The sequence below is a fragment of the Peromyscus maniculatus genome, chromosome 13, assembly GCF_049852395.1.
Source record: "Peromyscus maniculatus bairdii isolate BWxNUB_F1_BW_parent chromosome 13, HU_Pman_BW_mat_3.1, whole genome shotgun sequence".
In the NCBI taxonomy this organism is placed as follows: domain Eukaryota; kingdom Metazoa; phylum Chordata; class Mammalia; order Rodentia; family Cricetidae; genus Peromyscus; species Peromyscus maniculatus.
In genome coordinates, this window is record NC_134864.1 from 23,246,405 (window position 1) to 23,265,104 (window position 18,700).

General features: G+C 49.9%; 2 protein-coding genes across 11 annotated transcripts in view; one reads left to right on the plus strand and one right to left on the minus strand.

Annotated features, from left to right (window-relative positions):
• Positions 1 to 4,223, minus strand: part of Rab31 (RAB31, member RAS oncogene family) — a 131,239-nt gene extending 127,016 nt beyond the window's left edge. The window contains exon 1 of the mRNA XM_006991847.4: positions 4,015 to 4,223. Coding sequence (XP_006991909.1) covers positions 4,015 to 4,053 — 39 coding nt within the window. The 5' untranslated portion in view covers positions 4,054 to 4,223. The remainder of the gene's footprint in view (positions 1 to 4,014) is intronic.
• A 9,413-nt stretch (positions 4,224 to 13,636) lies between these two features.
• The window catches only part of Ppp4r1 (protein phosphatase 4 regulatory subunit 1), a 56,564-nt gene continuing 51,500 nt past the window's right edge, over positions 13,637 to 18,700 (plus strand). For 2 of the 10 annotated variants that reach the window (XM_076549767.1, XM_076549769.1), the window contains exons 1-2: positions 14,758 to 14,836; positions 15,266 to 15,451. Coding sequence is in view for 3 of the 10 variants with exons in the window: in XM_076549773.1 (XP_076405888.1) it covers positions 14,412 to 14,418; positions 14,593 to 14,637 (52 nt within the window). In the remaining 7 variants the exon portion in view is untranslated. Of the gene's footprint in view, positions 13,685 to 13,857; positions 13,950 to 14,153; positions 14,419 to 14,592; positions 14,638 to 14,736; positions 14,837 to 15,265; positions 15,897 to 18,700 lie in introns of those variants that run through there. The other 8 variants (XM_076549770.1, XM_076549768.1, XM_076549766.1 and 5 more) reach the window with 8 other exon arrangements.

Genomic DNA, 18,700 nt, shown 5'->3' on the forward strand with positions numbered 1-18,700 from the left:
ATTCACAGAGCCCTACCCTGTGTACAAGTCCTGTACAAATCTGCATTCCCGCCATCCAGACGGCTCACAAAACCCTGGGTGTGTGCGTGTTCTTTGGTGAGACACCATATAGATACTAACAAAGGCCTCAGAGAGAGGTTTCCAGAGCTCCTCACCGGAAGCAGGGAAGCCCACAACTGTATTTTAACTGCTCACTCAGCTGCTAGGGAAGTAGCAGAGATCTCTAAACTGTTGTCAAGACAACCAAAGCACAAATACAAACCTCGTCGGGATCCCATCCGGAAGCAGTTTTTTAAGCACACAAGTACACATGCCCAGAAGAAATAGGCTACCCTTCCCCCTCCTCTCTGTCTCCATCTCCTGCTCTTGTCACATGGCGATGTGTGTGAAAAAAATTCGTACTGGGAAGCTTTCCACCTTTGAGGTTAAGACAGCTGCTGCTGTTTTTGTTCACATTTGAAAATGTACGTTTCGGGGTGGGGGGGAGGTTGTTTCTAAGTATCCTGTTTTGTAATACTAGCACAGATTCCATAGTGTGATAGCCTGGCACATGAGCGGCAAAACTGTGATGACTTATTGGGTCTGGATGTCCACTGACCCCTCCCTAGCGTGGTCAAACGTGCCCCTAATCATGGCTGGCTTCCACGGTGTGCCCACTGACCCCAGGGAAGAGTACTCACTAAGGCTGGCTGCACTGTCCCACGTGGCACAAACATGAGAAAGCCCACAAATGTACAACAGGTAGCATAAATACACTTGATGTTCCTGAGCCCTTGACTTAGGATTAGGGTTTCTATTGCTGAAACAAAGCACCATAATCAAAAAGTAAGTTGGGGAGGAAAGGGTTTATGTGGCTTATACTTCCACATCACTGTTCATCACCAAAGGAAGTAGGGACAAGAACTCAAACAGGACAGGAACCTGGAGGCAGGAGCTGATGCAGAGGCCATGAAGGGGTGCTGCTTACTGGCTTGCTCTACATGGCTTGCTCAGCCTGCTTTCTTATAGAACCCAGGACCACTAGCCCAGGGTTGGTACCACTCACAATGGACTGGGTCCTCCCCCATCAATCACTAAGAAAATGCCTTATAGCTGGATCTTACAAAGACATTTTCTCAATAGAGGCTCCTGCCTCTCTGATGACTCTAGCTTGTGTCAAGCCGACATAAAACCAGTCAATACACTAAGCTATCAGAGAATGTCCCACAGGCCAAAGCCAATTCAATCTGGAGCACTCATCAAAGGAAACAAAGTCACACACACCAAGTAAACAGTAGCAGCATCAAAGTTCTAGAAGGCATAGGGACAGGTAAAGAGACCATGTCACCTGGCCCACTCATACCTCTACCCATCAAAATGACCCTACTGTCAGAAGATAAATCCTCCAAACCAAGGGCCAAGAGTCATCAGCAGGGACTCATCCTAAGAACAGCCTGTACCTTGAGCATGTCTTCCAACAAGTGACCAAGCATAGACTAGCTACCAAGCCTCTCCAGCAAGGACAAGGCTTTGCTCTATGGTAAATACACTCTGTCACCTTCTACGAAACTGAGGGTAAAGCTGGCAGGGTCTTGATCATCCTAAGATTTCGGGGAGGTGTGACATAGCTTTGCAAACAGAAAGCTGAGTACCATCTACATGCACTACTTCACTCGGAACAGACGACCCTCACCATAACAACAGAGGGGCCCTAAGGTTCCTGCTAAAATCCTAAAAGGACCATAGGGTTCATCAATGACTCCCTCTTCCATCTTCAGGCCCAGAGGATCTCTCAAATCCAGACAGTACACCAGGGCATAGACCTCCTTCAAAGGCCATCTCAGAGAGAGAACCAGCCTATTTAGATAAGCAGCTAGAAATGCAGCCTGGCCCAGAAAAGAATTAGCCAAGCCAGGGAGCCTCAAGACTCGTACTCAGTATGGACAAGCTCTTTTGCTCTTTGCAATAAAATATCTTCTGATCTCAATAAGACTAAAATGTGTAGCTACCTTCAAAAACAGGATGACACTGATGTGGTATGATATGAATGAAGTTTCAAAACTTCCAGAAGTTACTTCTTTCTCTGTTACAGAATCCTCCACCCCCAGTTCAAATCCCTAACCTGTAGGGCCATCACAAAGAAACAGCAATCAAAATAAGGCACTGTCTCCAGGAAACTGTTTGTGGAGATTAAGGAGAGAGAGAGAGAGAGAGAGAGAGAGAGAGAGAGAGAGAGAGAGAGAGAGAGAGAGAGAGAGAGAAGAGAGATTCTCTATTTGTCCTCAGCTCACCCAGGCTTGGTATGGTCTACTCTAGCATCACAGACCATCAGGAAATACTATCACACATATATCTTAAAGAGACCATCCAGTCTAGTTCTCTGCCTTTGAAGAGAAGGGGATGATATGTCCACTCTACAATTAAGCCAGCCACTCATTCCGCCTTCCACACCCTGGTGCAGAAGACTGGCCAGGCCCCCTAACATCTGGTTCTGAGCCCTTGACACCTGGTCACTGTCCTGGTAGGACATACAATCATTGAAACTAAAAATTAAGGGTGATGTCTTGGGACCATGAGTGTGCCCCAAGGTAGGTTGCAAAGAAGAAGGTGTCACCCACCCCCAAGAGCTAAAAATGTTTTCTAGTTCATCTTTTCCCAAGGTTCATTGTGACATACCCCATGCACCCAAGCTTCCTCTTCCTCCTTTGGGGCCTGACATTCCTTTTAAATCTTCAAAGACCTTTCTCCCATGGATTCTTGGAATTTAGGTCTAGACTATACTGGCCAGCCTGGAAGAAATGAAGTTTGCTGCTGTAACACCAGAAGTTCAAGAGAGAAAAGTGAGAACAGCATCCCACCCGGCCAACGGCCTCCGTGGGTGAGGAGCCCTGGAGAAGCCTCGCTAGACCCTGGAAGAAAGGGCTTGGGGTAGACCCCCGCAAATCACAGCAACTGGTTGTGAGTGGTGAGGACAGTGTGGAGGTAATTCCCCAAGACTTCTTTCATCAAAGGGTCCATCAGAGCCCAGGCAAAGCCACAAATGCGTCTACAATCATGGCCTGTATACACTTCCCCATCCATCTTGACAGTCCTGTTAGCATTTATTCGAGAAGAATGAATGTGAGGCTACCCTGCCCTGCTTCTTTATTTAGGAAATACTTTCCTTGCAGGGCCAGATGCGCCAACTTCAAGGGCGGTACACTCGGTGCTGATGCCAAAGGCTACAGAAAACATGGCTTAACACCAGCTCTAATTTTGGAAGATTTCCGGAATTTGATGTGGGTAGCCCCAAGGAAATGACCCCAAACACTGAATCCCCTGGGGCGATTTTCAAGGGACAGCCCTAGGAGGTGAGACTTCGGTCCTGGTCCGTGGGTTGCATGGGTTGAATGCTGTTTCTCTCTTTGTTTCTGACTGCTTCTGTTTCTTGGGACTAAGAAAGACTCATTTTGGAAGGGGAAGAGTGATGGGGAGGAGGGAGTGGGGAGGTCGTCCAGCTTCTTTTCATCCACTGCACGGAAAGTGTGCTGCTGGACACACAGTTCACACACAGTTCGTTCTCTCTTGCTTTGCAGTCAGTCCAAGCCCCCGGTTCTCCCACCCTCGGTAGAAAGGATTGATTTGTTGGTTCGTTTTCTGAGTGAATAAAGCAATTGCCACCAGCCAGTCACCCACCCACCCCCGCCCGCAGGAGGCAGAGGAAAACCAGTGCCTCCCCGGAGTAACTTAAACATTCCTCAGGGAGGGAATGTTCCTTCGGTGGTGGAAGCGAGAGCCCTAGGGGCCCGAGGAGCTGCAGGACCCCTCTGTCGTCGGGTCCTCGACAGCCCCCCCCCCGCCCCTGCCAGCCCCGCAACCTGGCGAGGCCCAAGGTTCCCAGACGCGCGGGTGCAGACGGAGCGATCGGAGACGCTCAGGAGCAGCTGGGACCCGGCGGCCGGTGCCGGGCGCGGGAAGGAGCGCGCCGGAGCCGGGTAGCGCCGGGACAAAGGCGCGCAGGAGTGGGGATCCCCGTAGGCTGGGGCCAGGACTCACCCCGAGAAGACACACTTTGAGCTCCCGTATCGCCATCATGTGCTCTGGGCCGGGCCGGGCCGGGGCTCAGCAGCATCGTCCGGGCCGCACCGCGCCCAGCCTGCGTCCAGCCGTCTCCCAGCGCTCTCGCCCGCCGCGGGGCGGAACCGTCGCCGCGGCTATTTCTGGGCCGCGGCCTCCGCGGTCGGTCACGTGCCGCCGGCCGGCTCCTCCCGACGCGTCGAGCCTAGCCTAGCCTAGCCGCCGGGCTTCGGCTCCGCCCGGGTCCGGCTGGCGTCGGCCTCCGGTGGCCACCCAACACCGGACTTGCGGGCAGACCCGTCCCTTCCCGCAATCAGATCTGAGCCCGGTCGGCCCACCTTCTGCCTTGGGAGACCTGAACCCAGGACCTGTCGGGTCATAAAGAGCCATTCATATAGTTTATGCTGTTGGCTGTGGTTCTAAGAGGGCTCTTCCAAGTCGCTGGGTAGTCCCAGCGTTAAGTGACACTGAGGCGGGCGAGACACAGCCACGAGGACCGGGATGAGTAGAGGAAAGGGTTAACTTGCCTCATCTACTGCCCGGGCTTCACTTTGCCCTACAGTGCCTTTTTTTCTGTAGGTAGCGAAAGATGATCCGAGAAACCATCATTTGTTTCTGCTTCCAAAACTGGCATGCCAGAGCCTGGGAGAGGAAGGGTGCATTCTGGAGAGGAAGCCCCCTTCCTCCTTCCTCCACGTAGAAAATCCTACAGCTGTGTGGGCAGGAGCTCAGCCGAAAGTGAAGCCAGAATGGGGTCTGGCGGCCCTTCTCCAGACTCCTCTACTAGGAAACTGAGGTTGCGACCCTTCTCCAGACTCCTCTACTAGGAAACTGAGGCTGCGACCCTTCTCCAGACTCCTCTACTAGGAAACTGAGGCTGCGGCTTCACACGGGGGGGGGGGGGGGAATGTCGTCTTCTCGTTGTGACTCGGTGGACCTCAAGCCTCTGGGATGGCTTCATTTGTTGACGCATAGAAATGTCAGCTTTTGGGGAGTAATCTGGTACTTCTAATTGTAGACGTTTATTTTAAACAACAACCCGGTTTGGACTGGGATGTGGCTTCAACTGGTAGAGTGCTTGCCCAGCATGCCTGAAGCCCTGGGTTTGATGACACCCACCCACCCCCCACCCCACCCCTTGCCGCCCTCTGCATACTCCCCCACCCCCAACCCCGCATACCCCGCTCGCCCCGCACATGGTGGGTGTTAGATCCGAATTGATCCAGGCGACATGGAAATAAAGATACACACCTCTACAGAAGCAGAATTATGCTTTAATCAGAACAATGCAGGGAAGCAGTCTCTCAGAGGAAGTGGAGGCTGAACCCAAGCACAGGAGGCTTTGGGCTTTATAGGCAAAAGAGCGATCGTTAGGAGAGGGAAGTTTTTTTTCTGTAGATGTGTACTTTGTAGTTTCAAGGCCCAGTAATGCCAGCAGATGTTCTCATTACTGTATTGGCTTTCTTGTTGGGCAGGTGTTCTTATCAGTATGCTGAGTCTGGAGTTTCTCAGCTCCTTTGAAGTTCCTTATGGTAGGTCATTAACCCTTCAGTGGCATATGCCCTTAATTCTAGGCAGGAGATCAGAAGTTCAAGATTATCCTGAGCTACCTAGAAACTTCCAGGCCAGCCTGGGTTACATGAGACTTTATTTCAAATAAACAAAACAAAAGCCACAGTTTTGTTGTTGATGATGGTTTTGTTTTTCAAGGCAGGATTTCTCTCTGTAGCCCTGGCTGTCCTGGAACTCGCTCTGTAGACCAGGCTGGCCTGGAACTCACATAGATCCACCTGCCTCTGCCTCCCCAGTGCTGGGATTAAAGTTGCATACCACCACCCAGCCCAAAAGCCAGTTTTAAGATGTATTTATATATTTTATATATGTGGATGTTTTGTCTGCATGTACAGCTGCACACCAGAAGAGGGCATTGTATCCCATGGACTACAGTTATAGATGGTTGTGAGCTGCCATGTGGGAGCCGGAATGTGGGACTGGGATTTGAACTCAGTATCTCTGGAAAATCAGCCAGTACTCTTAACTGCTGAGCCATCTCTCTAGGCCCCCAAAGCCAGTTTTAACAAGTCATTCAGCATCCCCAATCCTCTGGCCTCTTCTATAACTTTTCACATCTGACCAATGGCTCTTTCCATTTTTCCAGGAGACCTTAGTTATCATCTGGCTTTGCTTCTACTGAAACCAGATGGAAGCTACTTTGGCCCTGAAGTGGCCCCTCGTGGTGAGGATTCCAAAGCAAGACCCACAAACAGAACAGTTCTAGAACCCTGGAGTCCAAACAGGCCCCAAGCAAACTTGCAATGAATCAAGTTCCCCAGAGTAGCAGGAACTTTGCTTCGAGGAGGTGCAGGCTAGTAGAGGCCTACTTGTCTGGACTGAATTGATCAAAAGGTAGCCCACGTGGACAGGTCACGTCACGGGTCCTATTCAATGTCTCTTTTGTGTCAATATCTCTCCTTGATTCAGCATCCAAGGACAGCCAGTTCTGTGTGGGCAGGTTGAAGGTAGGCTACGGTGTCCAGCTGGAGCACAATACCTCCCTGATGCTCAGGTTTGCTCAGCTGAGAGCATCTGTTAGGCGCAACTTCAGACACTTTGGCCAGGGCTCTATCCTGCTTTCGCTGGCACCTACGTGTTCTGTAACGAGTAGGATTTGACCTTCCGTACTGAAGTGTGTACACCTTCTAAAGCCAAGGTGTGTTCTCCGTTTATTACTTCCTGTGGAGTGAGCGTGGCTCAGGAAACTGCAGTACGTGCTGAGAGGGCTGTGTCCAGGAGGACAGGTGCAGACAGGACACCCTCCTGCTGCCTTCATCTTTTTAGCACATCTCTCATTTCTGCTCTTCTCCACTCCTTTTGGTGTCTGAGATGCATGGGTGCTTTCTAGGTTTCCCTACAAGGTCCCCTGCGCAGGCTTTTCCTCACTGAGAATCCCTCCAACCCCATTGTCCTCTCAACTCCAGGACCCACCCAAAACTATCTCATTCCTAACTCACTGTAGTCGAGTTTCTTGAGGGGTGGGTATGGTTTGGGGCTCAGGTTTTTGTTGTGGTTGTTGTTTTGAAGACAGGATCTTGAGCAGCCCAGGGTGGCCTCAGACTCGCTGTGTAACTGAGGCTGCTCTTGAACTCTTCTTGCCTCAGCCTCCCAGGTGCTAGAATGATGGACATGTACCACCACACCTGGCTTCATTATAGTGAAGTCTCGCTCTCTGCCTTATGGCAACACTAGTCTGTCAACCAGAAATGTTCATGGGTTTATTCTCTTCCTCATCCACATCTCCACCTGGAGACTTTGACATGACCTCATAAAAAACCAGATCTCCGTGATCACTCGGTGGACACGCATAAAGCTGTAGCCCGAAGGAAGATGGACAGCTGCTGTGAAACAGGATGTTCTGGAATGATGGATCCTAAGCAGCTTCCAGGTTTTTAAGGGCAAATGTTCTTTATTATTTTCTGCTTACTTCGTGACAAGTTCATTATATTAGTCAGTGTCTTGTCACCGAGGCTCCCAAACCTTAAAAAGGAAGTTTGTTTAGTTCACGGTTTGAAAAGGTGAAAGTCTAGCCAGGCGGTGGTGGCATACATCGTTAATCCCAGCACTCAGGAGGCAGAGGCGGGAGGATCTCTAAGTTCTAGGCCAGCCTGGTCTACAGAACTACAGAGATAGTTCCAGGACAGACAGGCCTGGGCTACAGAGAGAAACCCTGTCCGTCTTTTTAAAAAGCAGTGGTATATAACCGACAAGGTACCCAACAGCCAGACGGGACGTACAAGCTTTTCTCTTAAGTACTTTGTAAAATGTGCTTAAAATGGGTGCTAAAAATGGCTGCCACTTTTGTGCTGTCTCAAGGTCTCTGGGAACCCCTCCCCAAGGCCTTCCTCCCAGATGGGAGCTGTTTTCACAGGAAATAAGTCACAGATAACCAGGTCCAGGTGGTAGTGGCTTCCTGCCAAGCTTGTGGCCTCTTCCTCAGTCTCTCCGTGTGCAGAATGCCCGATGGCTGCCATAGGACAGTCCTCAGGTGGCAGCAATGAACCATGGATGTGCCATCTTTCTGTGCACCATGCACAGAGAACCTAAGGGCACATGAGCAGATAGCCCAGCATGGAACTCAATGCTGAGAGCGGAGACCAGGCAGGCTGTGAAAAGAACCTTGTTCCGTACTCTGCACCAGTGTATAGGAGCACAGACCAGACTACAGCCCATCTTCACTCCAGGAACTCTTGGCTTGGTTGGCACTGCTTGCTTCTTGATAATTTCTCATTCAAACTGAGCAGAAGAGCCGTGAGCTGACTGATAACAGTACCACCTACAGGATGAAATCGAAACTCCCTAGCTGGCCTTCTGACGTTGTTTGGGAATATTATTTTAAGATGTGTTACTTTTGTTTATGTTGCATTTGTTTAACTGTGTGAAGCTGTGTTACTGTGCCTGTCTAAAACACCTGATTGGTCTAACAAAGAGCTGAACGGCCAATGATGAAGCAGGAGAGAGAAATCGACAGGACCACTAGGCAGAGAGACTATATAGAAGGAGAAATCTGGGAGAGAAGAGATCTAGAAGAGGAAGTAGCCAGAGAAGGTGGAGGATCCAGCTATACAGCAAGTCACGGAGTAAGAAACAAAGAAAGGTATACAGGAATAGAAAAGGAAAAGCCTAGAGGCAAAAGATAGACGGGCTAATTTAAGTTAAGGAAAGCTGGCTAGAAACAAGCCACACTAAGGCCAGTTATGTATAATTAGGAATAAGCCTCCAAGTGTGATTTATTTGGGAGCTGGGTGGTGGGTCCCCAAAAGAGCAAAACAACCAATAGCAGGACACCCTCCTCACACTTGCCTTTTCTCAGCCCACCACATAGGACCTTATCATTTAAGGAGCTACTCAAATTCAATCTCTATCAAAAAGCCTCCTGCTCATAACTCAGTATGAATGAAGTCCTAACGCTGAGTCCTTTTTAAATGAGTCTGGGGCTAAACAGACACACATGTACTTATCTGTCCATATGAGAAGTTAAGAAACCTCTGATTTCAGAGGTTTTAAAATGATTTCAAACACTTTTAAGTGACTCCTCCTGAGTCTATAGCTTGCCTGGGACATTTTTCAAGCAGGACTTTCATCTTCTTTATGATGGATATTCAAACAACACTAAGGTTCTATGGCTCTCAATGGTCTAGGAGATGTAAAGATTTGTTGCTTTGTCTGCCTAAGGCATCTGGTTGGTCTAATAAAAAGCTGACCAGCCAATAGATAGACAGTAGAGGGATAGACGGGGCTGGCGGACAGAGAGAATAAATGGGAGGAGGAATCTAGGCTCAAGAAGAGAAAATGAGGAGAACAAGAGGGAGATTCCTGGGGTCAGCCAGACACAGAGTAGGGCTTACAGAATGAAAGAAACATAAAAAGCCCTGAGGCAAAATGTAGATGAAGACAAAAAGGTTAAAATAAGTTAAAAGAGCTCGTGGGACAAGCTTAAACTAAGGTTGAGCATTCATAACTAATAATAAGTCTCTCTGTCACAGTTTGGGAGCTGGTTGGTGGTCCCAAAGAAAGTCTGCTACATCTCAGAATCAGGAGTTAGTCACATAGTAGGATGATTGAGCCTCCTAAGTAAAGAAAGATAATTCATCTCAGAAGATTCTGTATGGGAATTTCTTCCAACAGAAAAGAGTAACCAAGTCTTTACATCTACTGGAAAAAAAAATTCCTTTCATTCTTTAAAAGTTGACAAGAGGCTGCAAAAACTGATCACATTTCTTGGTTCAAGAAATTCTTGAGGCCGGGTGGTGGTGGCGCATGCCTTTAATCCCAGCACTCGGGAGGCAGAGCCAGGCGGATCTCTGTGAGTTCAAGGCCAGCCTGGTCTCCAAAGCGAGTTCCAGGAAAGGCGCAAAGCTACACAGAGAAACCCTGTCTCAAAAAACCAAAAACAAAAAACAAAAAAAACAAAAAACAAAACAAAACAAAACAAGCCGGGCGGTGGTGGCGCACGCCTTTAATCCCAGCACTCGGGAGGCAGAGCCAGGTGGATCTCTGTGAGTTCGAGGCCAGCCTGGACTACCAAGTGAGTCCCAGGAAAGGCGCAAAGCTCCACAGAGAAACCCTGTCTCGAAAAACCAAAAAAAAAAAAAAAAAAAAAAAACCAAAAAAAACAAAAAAATCTTGTTTGGATCATACCAAAGACAAAAGTAGACAAAGCCTGTCCACTGGGACCATCGAAGCAGGTAAGGGCACTTACTGCCAAATTTGGTAACTTTATTCAATTGCTAGAACCCCCTGGTAGAAAGACAGAAGAGACTCCTCCTGGAAGTTGTCCTCTGACTTCCATGTGCACACCATCGCACACATGTATGTACGCATGCGTGCGCGCGCGCGCGCGCGCGCGCACACACACACAATAAACCTAAAAATATTAAAGTTCATCTGTGCACAAATACAGCGCATAAAAAACACTTTAGCAAAGCTGTGATAATGGGATTTTGCTCACATGTGGGCATATCAGGAAGCAGAGAAATGGAACCGCCAATGTTTAGCTCAGGACCAAGGAATGGTGCCCACCCACATTTAGGGCAGGTCTTATTCTCTGATAACCCAGCTCCTGTAATCAGAGAAAGAACAGCCTGAAAGTTAACAGGACTCATTCTGGACAGGGCTCAGTTCCAGGACCTTCGTCTTTTCTGCTGCCGCCTCCGGCCTGTCTTTTTTAGCTGCAGTATCTAGGGTGGAACCCAGGGCCCCGGCACTGATAGGCAAGCATTCCACGACTGAACTATTATACTCCCAATGAACACCCCTCTCAACTGTTTCTTATTGACTCTACTGAAGAAGTCTGTAGTTATTCCCACGGAGCTGTGGCATCTCACACATTCTTTGTAAACATTTAATTCCATTAGAGAAACCAGGGTGTGTAAACAGCATTGAGTGGATTAAGCAACAATGTTAATTTTCTTTACCCATTTCTGACACTCTTGGTTCTTTCCTTTTCCTCAAAGCAAGCAGTTTCCGGAGTTGAGCTGTGTACCCTTGCCAACATCATCCCAGCTGGGCTGGTTGACTGTTTACACTCGCATGCACGTTAAGGGGTAAAGGAAGCCCACCGGGCCTCACCTGAGCTTGCAGCTGGCCTTAATTGCTCATGGTCTTGGGAAGGGCCTAGAATTTTTAGGTCAGGGACAGCTAGGGCAGGAGGGGCCCATAGATGCACCTATGGAGAAGCCCTCCTCCCTCAGGGTAAAGGCTTCCCAAGTGTGACCTGTCAAGGAGGAGCAGCCACACCCTGTAAGTAAGGCACCACCTATGTTCTGTAAAGAAGCCCAATAAACTCATGGATTCCTCAAAGTGAACTTTGGCAGAATACTGCCTCCATTTGACCTTGGACCTGAAGAGGAGGGGGAGAATTGCTTAAGGCTCTCCCTGGACAGGACTTCTAGCAACACTCCCTTCTTTCTTTTTGGGATGAGAAAACACATCTTCAGTTGAGGTAGAGAGATCCTGGGTCTTTGGGAAACAAAACCACACTATGGAAACACAAGAAAAAGCTAAGATTTCACACTGGGAAATGCCCCCTTGACTTGGAGATTTAACAGGGTTCTAAGGGCAGCCTTGAATGGATTAAGCAAAATGTCTGAAGGATGAGAACAATTTCAAACATTTGCCTTCACACAAGACAGTTCCATTCCTTGGGAATGGCTTTGATGAAGGACAGCATGGCAACCTGATTTCAGACACAGACTCAAACAGAAACAAATCTTTTTACTTATTTATTTTTGGTTTTTTTGGAGACAGGGTTTCTCTGTGTAACAGTTTTGAATGTCCTGGAACTCATTCTGTAGACCAGGCTGGCGTCGAACTCACAGAGATCCACTTGCCTCTGCCTCCTGAGTGCTAGGATTAAAGGCGTGTGCCACTACCGCCGGGCCAGAAACAAATCCTAAGACATTGGTTTTTTTTTTTTTTGTTTTTTCGAGACAGGGTTTCTCTGTGTAGCTTTTCGCCTTTCCTGGAACTCACTTGGTAGCCCAGGCTGGCCTCGAACTCACAAAGATCCACCTGGCTCTGCCTCCCGAGTGCTGGGATTAAAGGCGTGCGCCACCACCGCCCGGCCTAAGACATTGTTTTAAAAAGCATTTTTATCATGTATTTATTCTCATTTTCTGATAAAAAAAAATCATTAAAAACAGTAATGAGTGTTTATGACCAAAATGTATAATAAATATGAATGAAACACCATAATGAGACCTACCATTTTGTATAATGGTGATACAGTAATAAGACTTTTTAAAATAAGGGCCAGGCATGGTGGTACACACCTTCCAAGCATTTGAAGACAGATCATGCAAATCTGAAGGTCAGCATGATCTACTTAGTAAGTTCTAGGTCAGCCACAGCAAGTATTGAGTCCCTGTCTCAAATAAACCCCTGTCCCCTACCCTTCTCAAAGAGAGAAAACAAGGGCTGAGGGGATAGTTCAGTTGGTGAAGCGTTTGCTTTGCCAGCACCAGGATCTAAATTCAACCCCCAAAACTCTTTGTGGTCTCAGTCCCTAGGAAGCCTAGCCGACTTGACTTCAGAGGCCCTGTATGGAGAGAGAGGAAAGAGGAAGAGGGAGGGAGGGAGGGGAGGGGAAGGAGAGGAAAAGAAAGAGGAAGAGGGAGGGGGAGGGGGGAGAGGAGGGAGGGAGAGAGAGAGAGAGAGAGAGAGAGAGAGAGAGAGAGAGAGAGAGAGAGAGAGAGAGAGAGAACCTGAAAAGCACCTAAGAAACCTAAGGTTTCTCATTCTAATCTGTAATTCCTGTCATTTGAATTCACCAAAGTAAATTCTGCTAGGAAAGAAATGCATGTGGAATTTTGGTCTTTAATTACTCCATATTTGAGAAATTCGACACATTTTGGAGCTACAGAGTCTATTTTTTAGTCTCTTGGAGTTTCAATTCATGCTATACAATGTGTTTTATCTGTTAAGTGATATCCAAAAGGGAGATGTTGGCGTAACTACGCATAACTTTCTCCCTAAGCAGATTTATGCATTCCCGAGGATCTGATTACGCGGTCTGATCCTCCGATGTTTTAAAATGCCAATATGTTGTCTTTAGTTAGGACGGCAGCACAGAAAGGAACATGCTGAACACTTGAAAATTCTCTCCCTTTTCATATCAGATTCGCAAACTGGCATCAGGTACGAAAATGGGTGTTGTTGTTGTCCCGCTTTAGGGGAATACCATTTGGAGACCTTGCTGGTACTAGATCTAGTCTTGAGACTCTCAAAAATGGGACAATGAGCTGGAGTCGGAAAACCTGGATTTTGCCCTACTTTGTACGTGGGACCCCTAGAGAACCACTTAACTCTCTTCAAACAAAGGGAAGAGTAAGATCCGTGGTACAGACTTCACTCGAGAAAAGCGCCGCTCAATTACCAAAAAATATAAAAAATAAAATAAAAAAAACGCCAATCCCAGGCACCCCGCCACCCGATTCCCAAAGGTAGCAAGCACTGGGCTCGATCGCTGATAGTCTGCCATTCCCCGGGGAGGCGGAGGGGGCAGGTATCCTCGCCGATCCTCCCCGCGGTCACAAGGCTAAGAACCTCCGAGTGGCTGGCCTCGGCCTGGCCCGCGCGCCCGCGGCCGCTCAGGGTCAGCGCGGGCGAGCGGGCGAGCGGCGCGCGGGCTCCGAAGCGGGTGCCGCGGCTTTAACGAGCCGCCACGGGAAAGGCCCGCGGCCGGGCGAGCCGGCGGGACTTTTGTCACTCAACTGTCGTCCGGCCGGGGCCTGGGCTTTGTTCAGTCACTCGCGAGGCCTGGCCGCGCGGGCGGGCGGGCGGGCGGACGGGCGGAGGCGGCGCTTCCTCCACCCGGAGGCGGGAGCCTCGGCCGCGGACCGCCGGCGACGCACGAGCAGGTCTGGGAGGGGCGCGGGCGGCTAGGCGGCGCGCGGCGGAGCGGGCGGCGGCCGGCTGGCGGTGGGCGAGGCCGGTGACCCAACAGAGCTGCGGGCCGCGGGGACCCCGCCCGCCGGGGCTCGGGCACACGCCGCAGGTCCCCGGGCGGGCAGCTCGCGCCGCGCTCCGCACGCACGGCGCCAGGGCGCCTCTAGCCGCGGGTGGGAGCGCGCCTCGGGGCCGGGCCGGGCCGGCCGGGCGGGCGCGGGAGGCGGGTGGGCGGCCGGGCGACGGGCGGCGCGCGGGGCGGGCGGACGGGAACAGCCGCCGCCGCCGCCGCCGCCGCTGCTGCCGCCGCAGGCCCGGGCCTCGGCCCGCCCCGCGCGCGCCCCCGCCGGCCCGCGCGCGCCCCCACCGGCTCCCGGCTCGCGCGGCTCGCCGAGCGGGATCCCGGGAGACGAGGAGGCGGGGGCGAGCACAAGATGGCGGGTACGTGGCCCCAGTTCCCCGGGCGGCGGCGGCGACGGCGGCGGCGGCTCCCCGCGCTCGGAGGCTCCCGGGACAGGCCGGCGCGGGGAGACGCCGCCGGGCGGGCGGCGGGCGGCTGGGGCGCGGCGCCGGCCCAGGACGCTGACCCGGCCTTTCTTCTCTCCCCCGGCGCAGACCTCTCGCTGCTCCAGGAGGACCTGCCGGAGGACGCGGACGGACGTGAGTGGCTGGCGGGCGGGCGGACGGGCGGCCCGAGCCGGGCCGGCAGCCCCGGAGGGCGGCGGGCGAGCGGGCGAGCGGACTCGGGACCCGGGGACGCCCGCGTGGCCCGACTCCGGCCGCCGCCCGCAGGCTCGGGCCGCGGGGCGGCTGTTGGGGAAGCAGAAGCCGTGGGGCGGAGGCCGGAGAGGGGACATGGGTGTGTTTTTCCTGAGTGTCTTCCGCACCCTCGCCCCGAGGAAGGAGGCGGCCGGCGCCGGGAGGTGTTTCCGCAGCGCTCCGGGGCTGCTGCGCCCTGGCGGGGCCGTGTTGCCGGCCCGCCCTCTTGGGGTTCCCTCGCCCGAGTGTGTGCAGATTAGTGACCGGTCTTTTACTTGAGCCCCGAGCCGTCTTAGGTCCCCCCCCCCCCTCACCGCCACTCACACATTGGATTTGGGAATTTCGGGGTGGTTAGAAGGTGTGGCCTTGGCAGGCTGCGGTGACTTAGGTTCAGAGAGCAGATTTCTTTAATTCGGGATCTTCAAAGCTCACCCGCATACTTAAATGCTAAAATTGCAGGTTTCGTTGAGATACTGAAGTTTTTAAAGAGTTGATTCTTTTGTACATTTTTTTTTTTTTTTAAAAAAAGGTGCTCAACTTTTGGACATTGTTTCCATTGTGGTGAAGACTGCTGAAAATGTATTAAGCGTAGATCCTGGGGAGACTTAAGGGGACAGAAAACTATGCAGAGTTGAGCTGATTACTGTGGAACAAGCTCTGTCTAGTTAGAGGAAATCCTGCCCAGACCCGGAAGTGTGGTTTAATACCTGCGCAGGTAATCCAGAGATGCCATAGTTGAAATTGTTCTTCCAGATACTATGTAGATAGTCCTTATCGTTGCCTGGTATGGTTTTCTTTGCCCAATTTAAATTCCTGTTCTGAGCAAAGGGAGATGTACTGTTTAGAAAGGTCTCAGTTGGGGTGTCTATCGTTGTGATGGGACACCATGACCAAAAGCAACTTGGGGAGGAAAGGGTTTTTTTTTGGCTTATGCTTCCACATCACAGTTCATCACAGAAAGAAGTCAGGGCAGGAACCTGGAGTGGGGAGCTGATGCAAAAGCCTTGAAGGAGTGCTGCTTACTGGCTTATTCCTCCTGGCTTGCTCAGCCTCCTTTCTTATAACACCAGGACCCAGCGATGATACTACCTTAGACTGGGTCCGCCTACATCTGTCACTAAGAAAGTGCCCTACAGGCTTGCCTGCTGCCAGATACGGAGGTGGGTGCCCTTGTCTGGGATTTCTCTACCTTGACGTAAAACTAACCTGCACAGAAGGCTTCTCGGAAGAGTGTCTGTAAAGCCAGTGAGTCACATCAGCCTTACCTGTTGCTAAATCTGTTTGGGGATACAGGGTACTGTTTTCTAAAGTAGCTCTCTTAAGAGGAAGTACACACAGTAAAAAGCGGCTTCTATGTTTAATTTTTTCCCACTTAGGTCACTTATTGGCCTAGTAGTATGCTTCAGCTATTAATCAAAGCACCTATTGATTTTAGATCTCTTGCAGGGTTAGGATTGGAGATGTGGCCTTGATTATGTTATCTTGAGGCAGGGGCTTCTTGTTCCTATGAAGTGTAGGTCTTCGTGGCTGTCTGGAGCAGGAGCATCTGAGGGTTCATTCCCTTTAAGTTAGGCTCTACCCACCCTGAAGAGGCACAGTGCACTTTCTCCGTGGCTGTTGGGAGCACAGTCTGGAGGAAGTATTCAGCAGTAGGCTGGGGGGCTGCTGGGTCTGAAAGGGAGCTGCAGAAGGGATGGGCACACCTCGAGCCCTCTAGTGGTCTGTGGGAGGCTCTCAAGAGTGCTTGCTGCCAGGAAGGTGCCAGCCGCCCTCCTTGTTGCAGTCTTGGCAAGGGGCACTTTGGGTCTTGTCATTGGGACGGGTATAAAAAAAGCCCCCTACCTTACATCATCATTCATAACATGAGTTAGTGTGTGTGGCACTCAGAACAGTACTGCTGTGAGCCACAGCACAGGAGGACATGGTCTTGACATTATGAGTCCTTACTTAGAAATGGTGCTAAATGCTTGCAGTTTGCCTTTTTAAGGTTTAGTTCTCTATTTAAGATAAAATATTACTTATTTGAAGGTACAAGTGGTTTACTAGCTATTTATAATTTGGTTGAAGACGTTTGTAGAGAAATTGCTGGGTTTTCTTGGTTGCTAAAGTTTTTACAAGTTAATACCTTTACCCAGGATGTTCAGAACAGAGTGTCTTTGACCACTGTGATCTCTTGTGAAGGGAGAAAGAGTGAGGAGAACCTGACTATAGTGTCCACATAGAGAGGAGATGACTGGTAAAGAGATAATTAAAAAGGCTTTTCCCAGAGAGCGGTGGTGGTTCTCAGCCTTCCTAATGCTGTGACCCTTTAATACAGTTCCTCATGCTGTGGTGACCTCCAGCCCTAAAATTATTTTTGTTGCCACTTCATTCATAACTGTAATTTTGCTACTGTTGTGAATTATGATGTAAATACCTCTGTTTTCTCAACTCCTGACAAACGGTCACGTGCAACCCGACCCACGGGTTGAGAAAGGGATAGTAGAGGCTTGCGCGCGTGGATTTCCCTTTTGTGGAGGGCAGCCTCCAGTACATCCAGTCCTCCAGCAGCCGGCTGGGCTGCCCTTGTGATGGGAGAAAGTTATTCTGTGGTCAGGCCCAAGAATCTTGGTTGTCTCTCTAGATGCATGGCCTAGGCATGTTGGAGGAGACCGAGAGAGGACCCAGGTGGGAACCAGGTCTTATCATTGGTTTCATGTCCCTAAGTCTGTAGAAAATTGTTAGAGTGGGAGAAAGTTGATCAAAGACGGATTTAGCTGCAACCTTTGGCAAAAAAAAGTTACTTCAGTCATAATAACTGAAAAATGTATGTATTGTATCATTTATGAAAAGGCCATAAAGGTAAATACAGTCATTATTAGACTGTATTACAATTAATTTTAGGGAAATAATATAATAAAAATGCATTTTTATGTTGGAAACTTTTCAGTACTATATTGTGTAAAACACTTTCAGTTTCAAAGGGAAGTCAAACAATTGACTCCATTTGAATAGACGATGCCTCAGCAGATTTCAGAGTAAAAAATTTAAGATTATCTTTCTTGAATAATGGAATCAATACATAATTATAGATTTTTAGAGAAATGCTTAGGCAGTTTATTGTCAGTTTTCCAAAGGTACAATTTGATGTTGCTGAGTTCCTGAAATGGATGAGCTCTAGGACTTACAGGTGCAGTAAAGGTTGTTAATGTGGCTAGAAATTGACTGTAGGAGCTTGATTAAAATTTAGACTTATAAAAGTAGCACACTGGCCGGGCAGTGGTGGCGCACGCCTTTAATCCCAATACTCGGGAGGCAGAGCCAGGTGGATCTCTGTGAGTTCGAGGCCAGCCTGGTCTACAGTGCGAGATCCAGAACAGGCACCAAAACTACACAGACAAACCCTGTCTCAAAAAAAAAATAAACAAAAAAATAACACACTGAAGTAAACACGGTAGTTTACAGTAGTCCAAGGAGATGATCTTCCTACTGTGCCATGGTCCTCTGCTGATGATGAAGTCCATAGACAGTCCCGGGGCTGAACTCCCTAAGTTCACGTGGAACTTTAACCTAGGACTTCTTTCTTAAAACACCTTATTTGGGGGCTGGAGCGACCAGAGGACCCAGGTTCAATGACTAGCACCCACATGGTGACTCAGAACCAGCTGTAACTCCAGTTCCAGGAAATCCAACACCCTCTTTAGGCCTCCATGGGCACTAGGCATGGTGGCACACAGACACATCCTGGCAAAACACCCAGGCACATAATTTTTTTGTTTGTTTGTTTGTTTTGTTTTTTTGAGACAGGGTTTCTCTGTAGCTTTGGAGCCCGTCCTGGCCCATGCTGGCCCATGCTGGCCTCAAACTCACAGAGATCCACCTGCCTCTGCCTCCCGAGTGCTGGGATTAAAGGTGTGTGCCACCACCGCCAGGCCCCAGGCACATAATTTTAAAAAACTTTAAATAAATAAAATACTGTGATTTA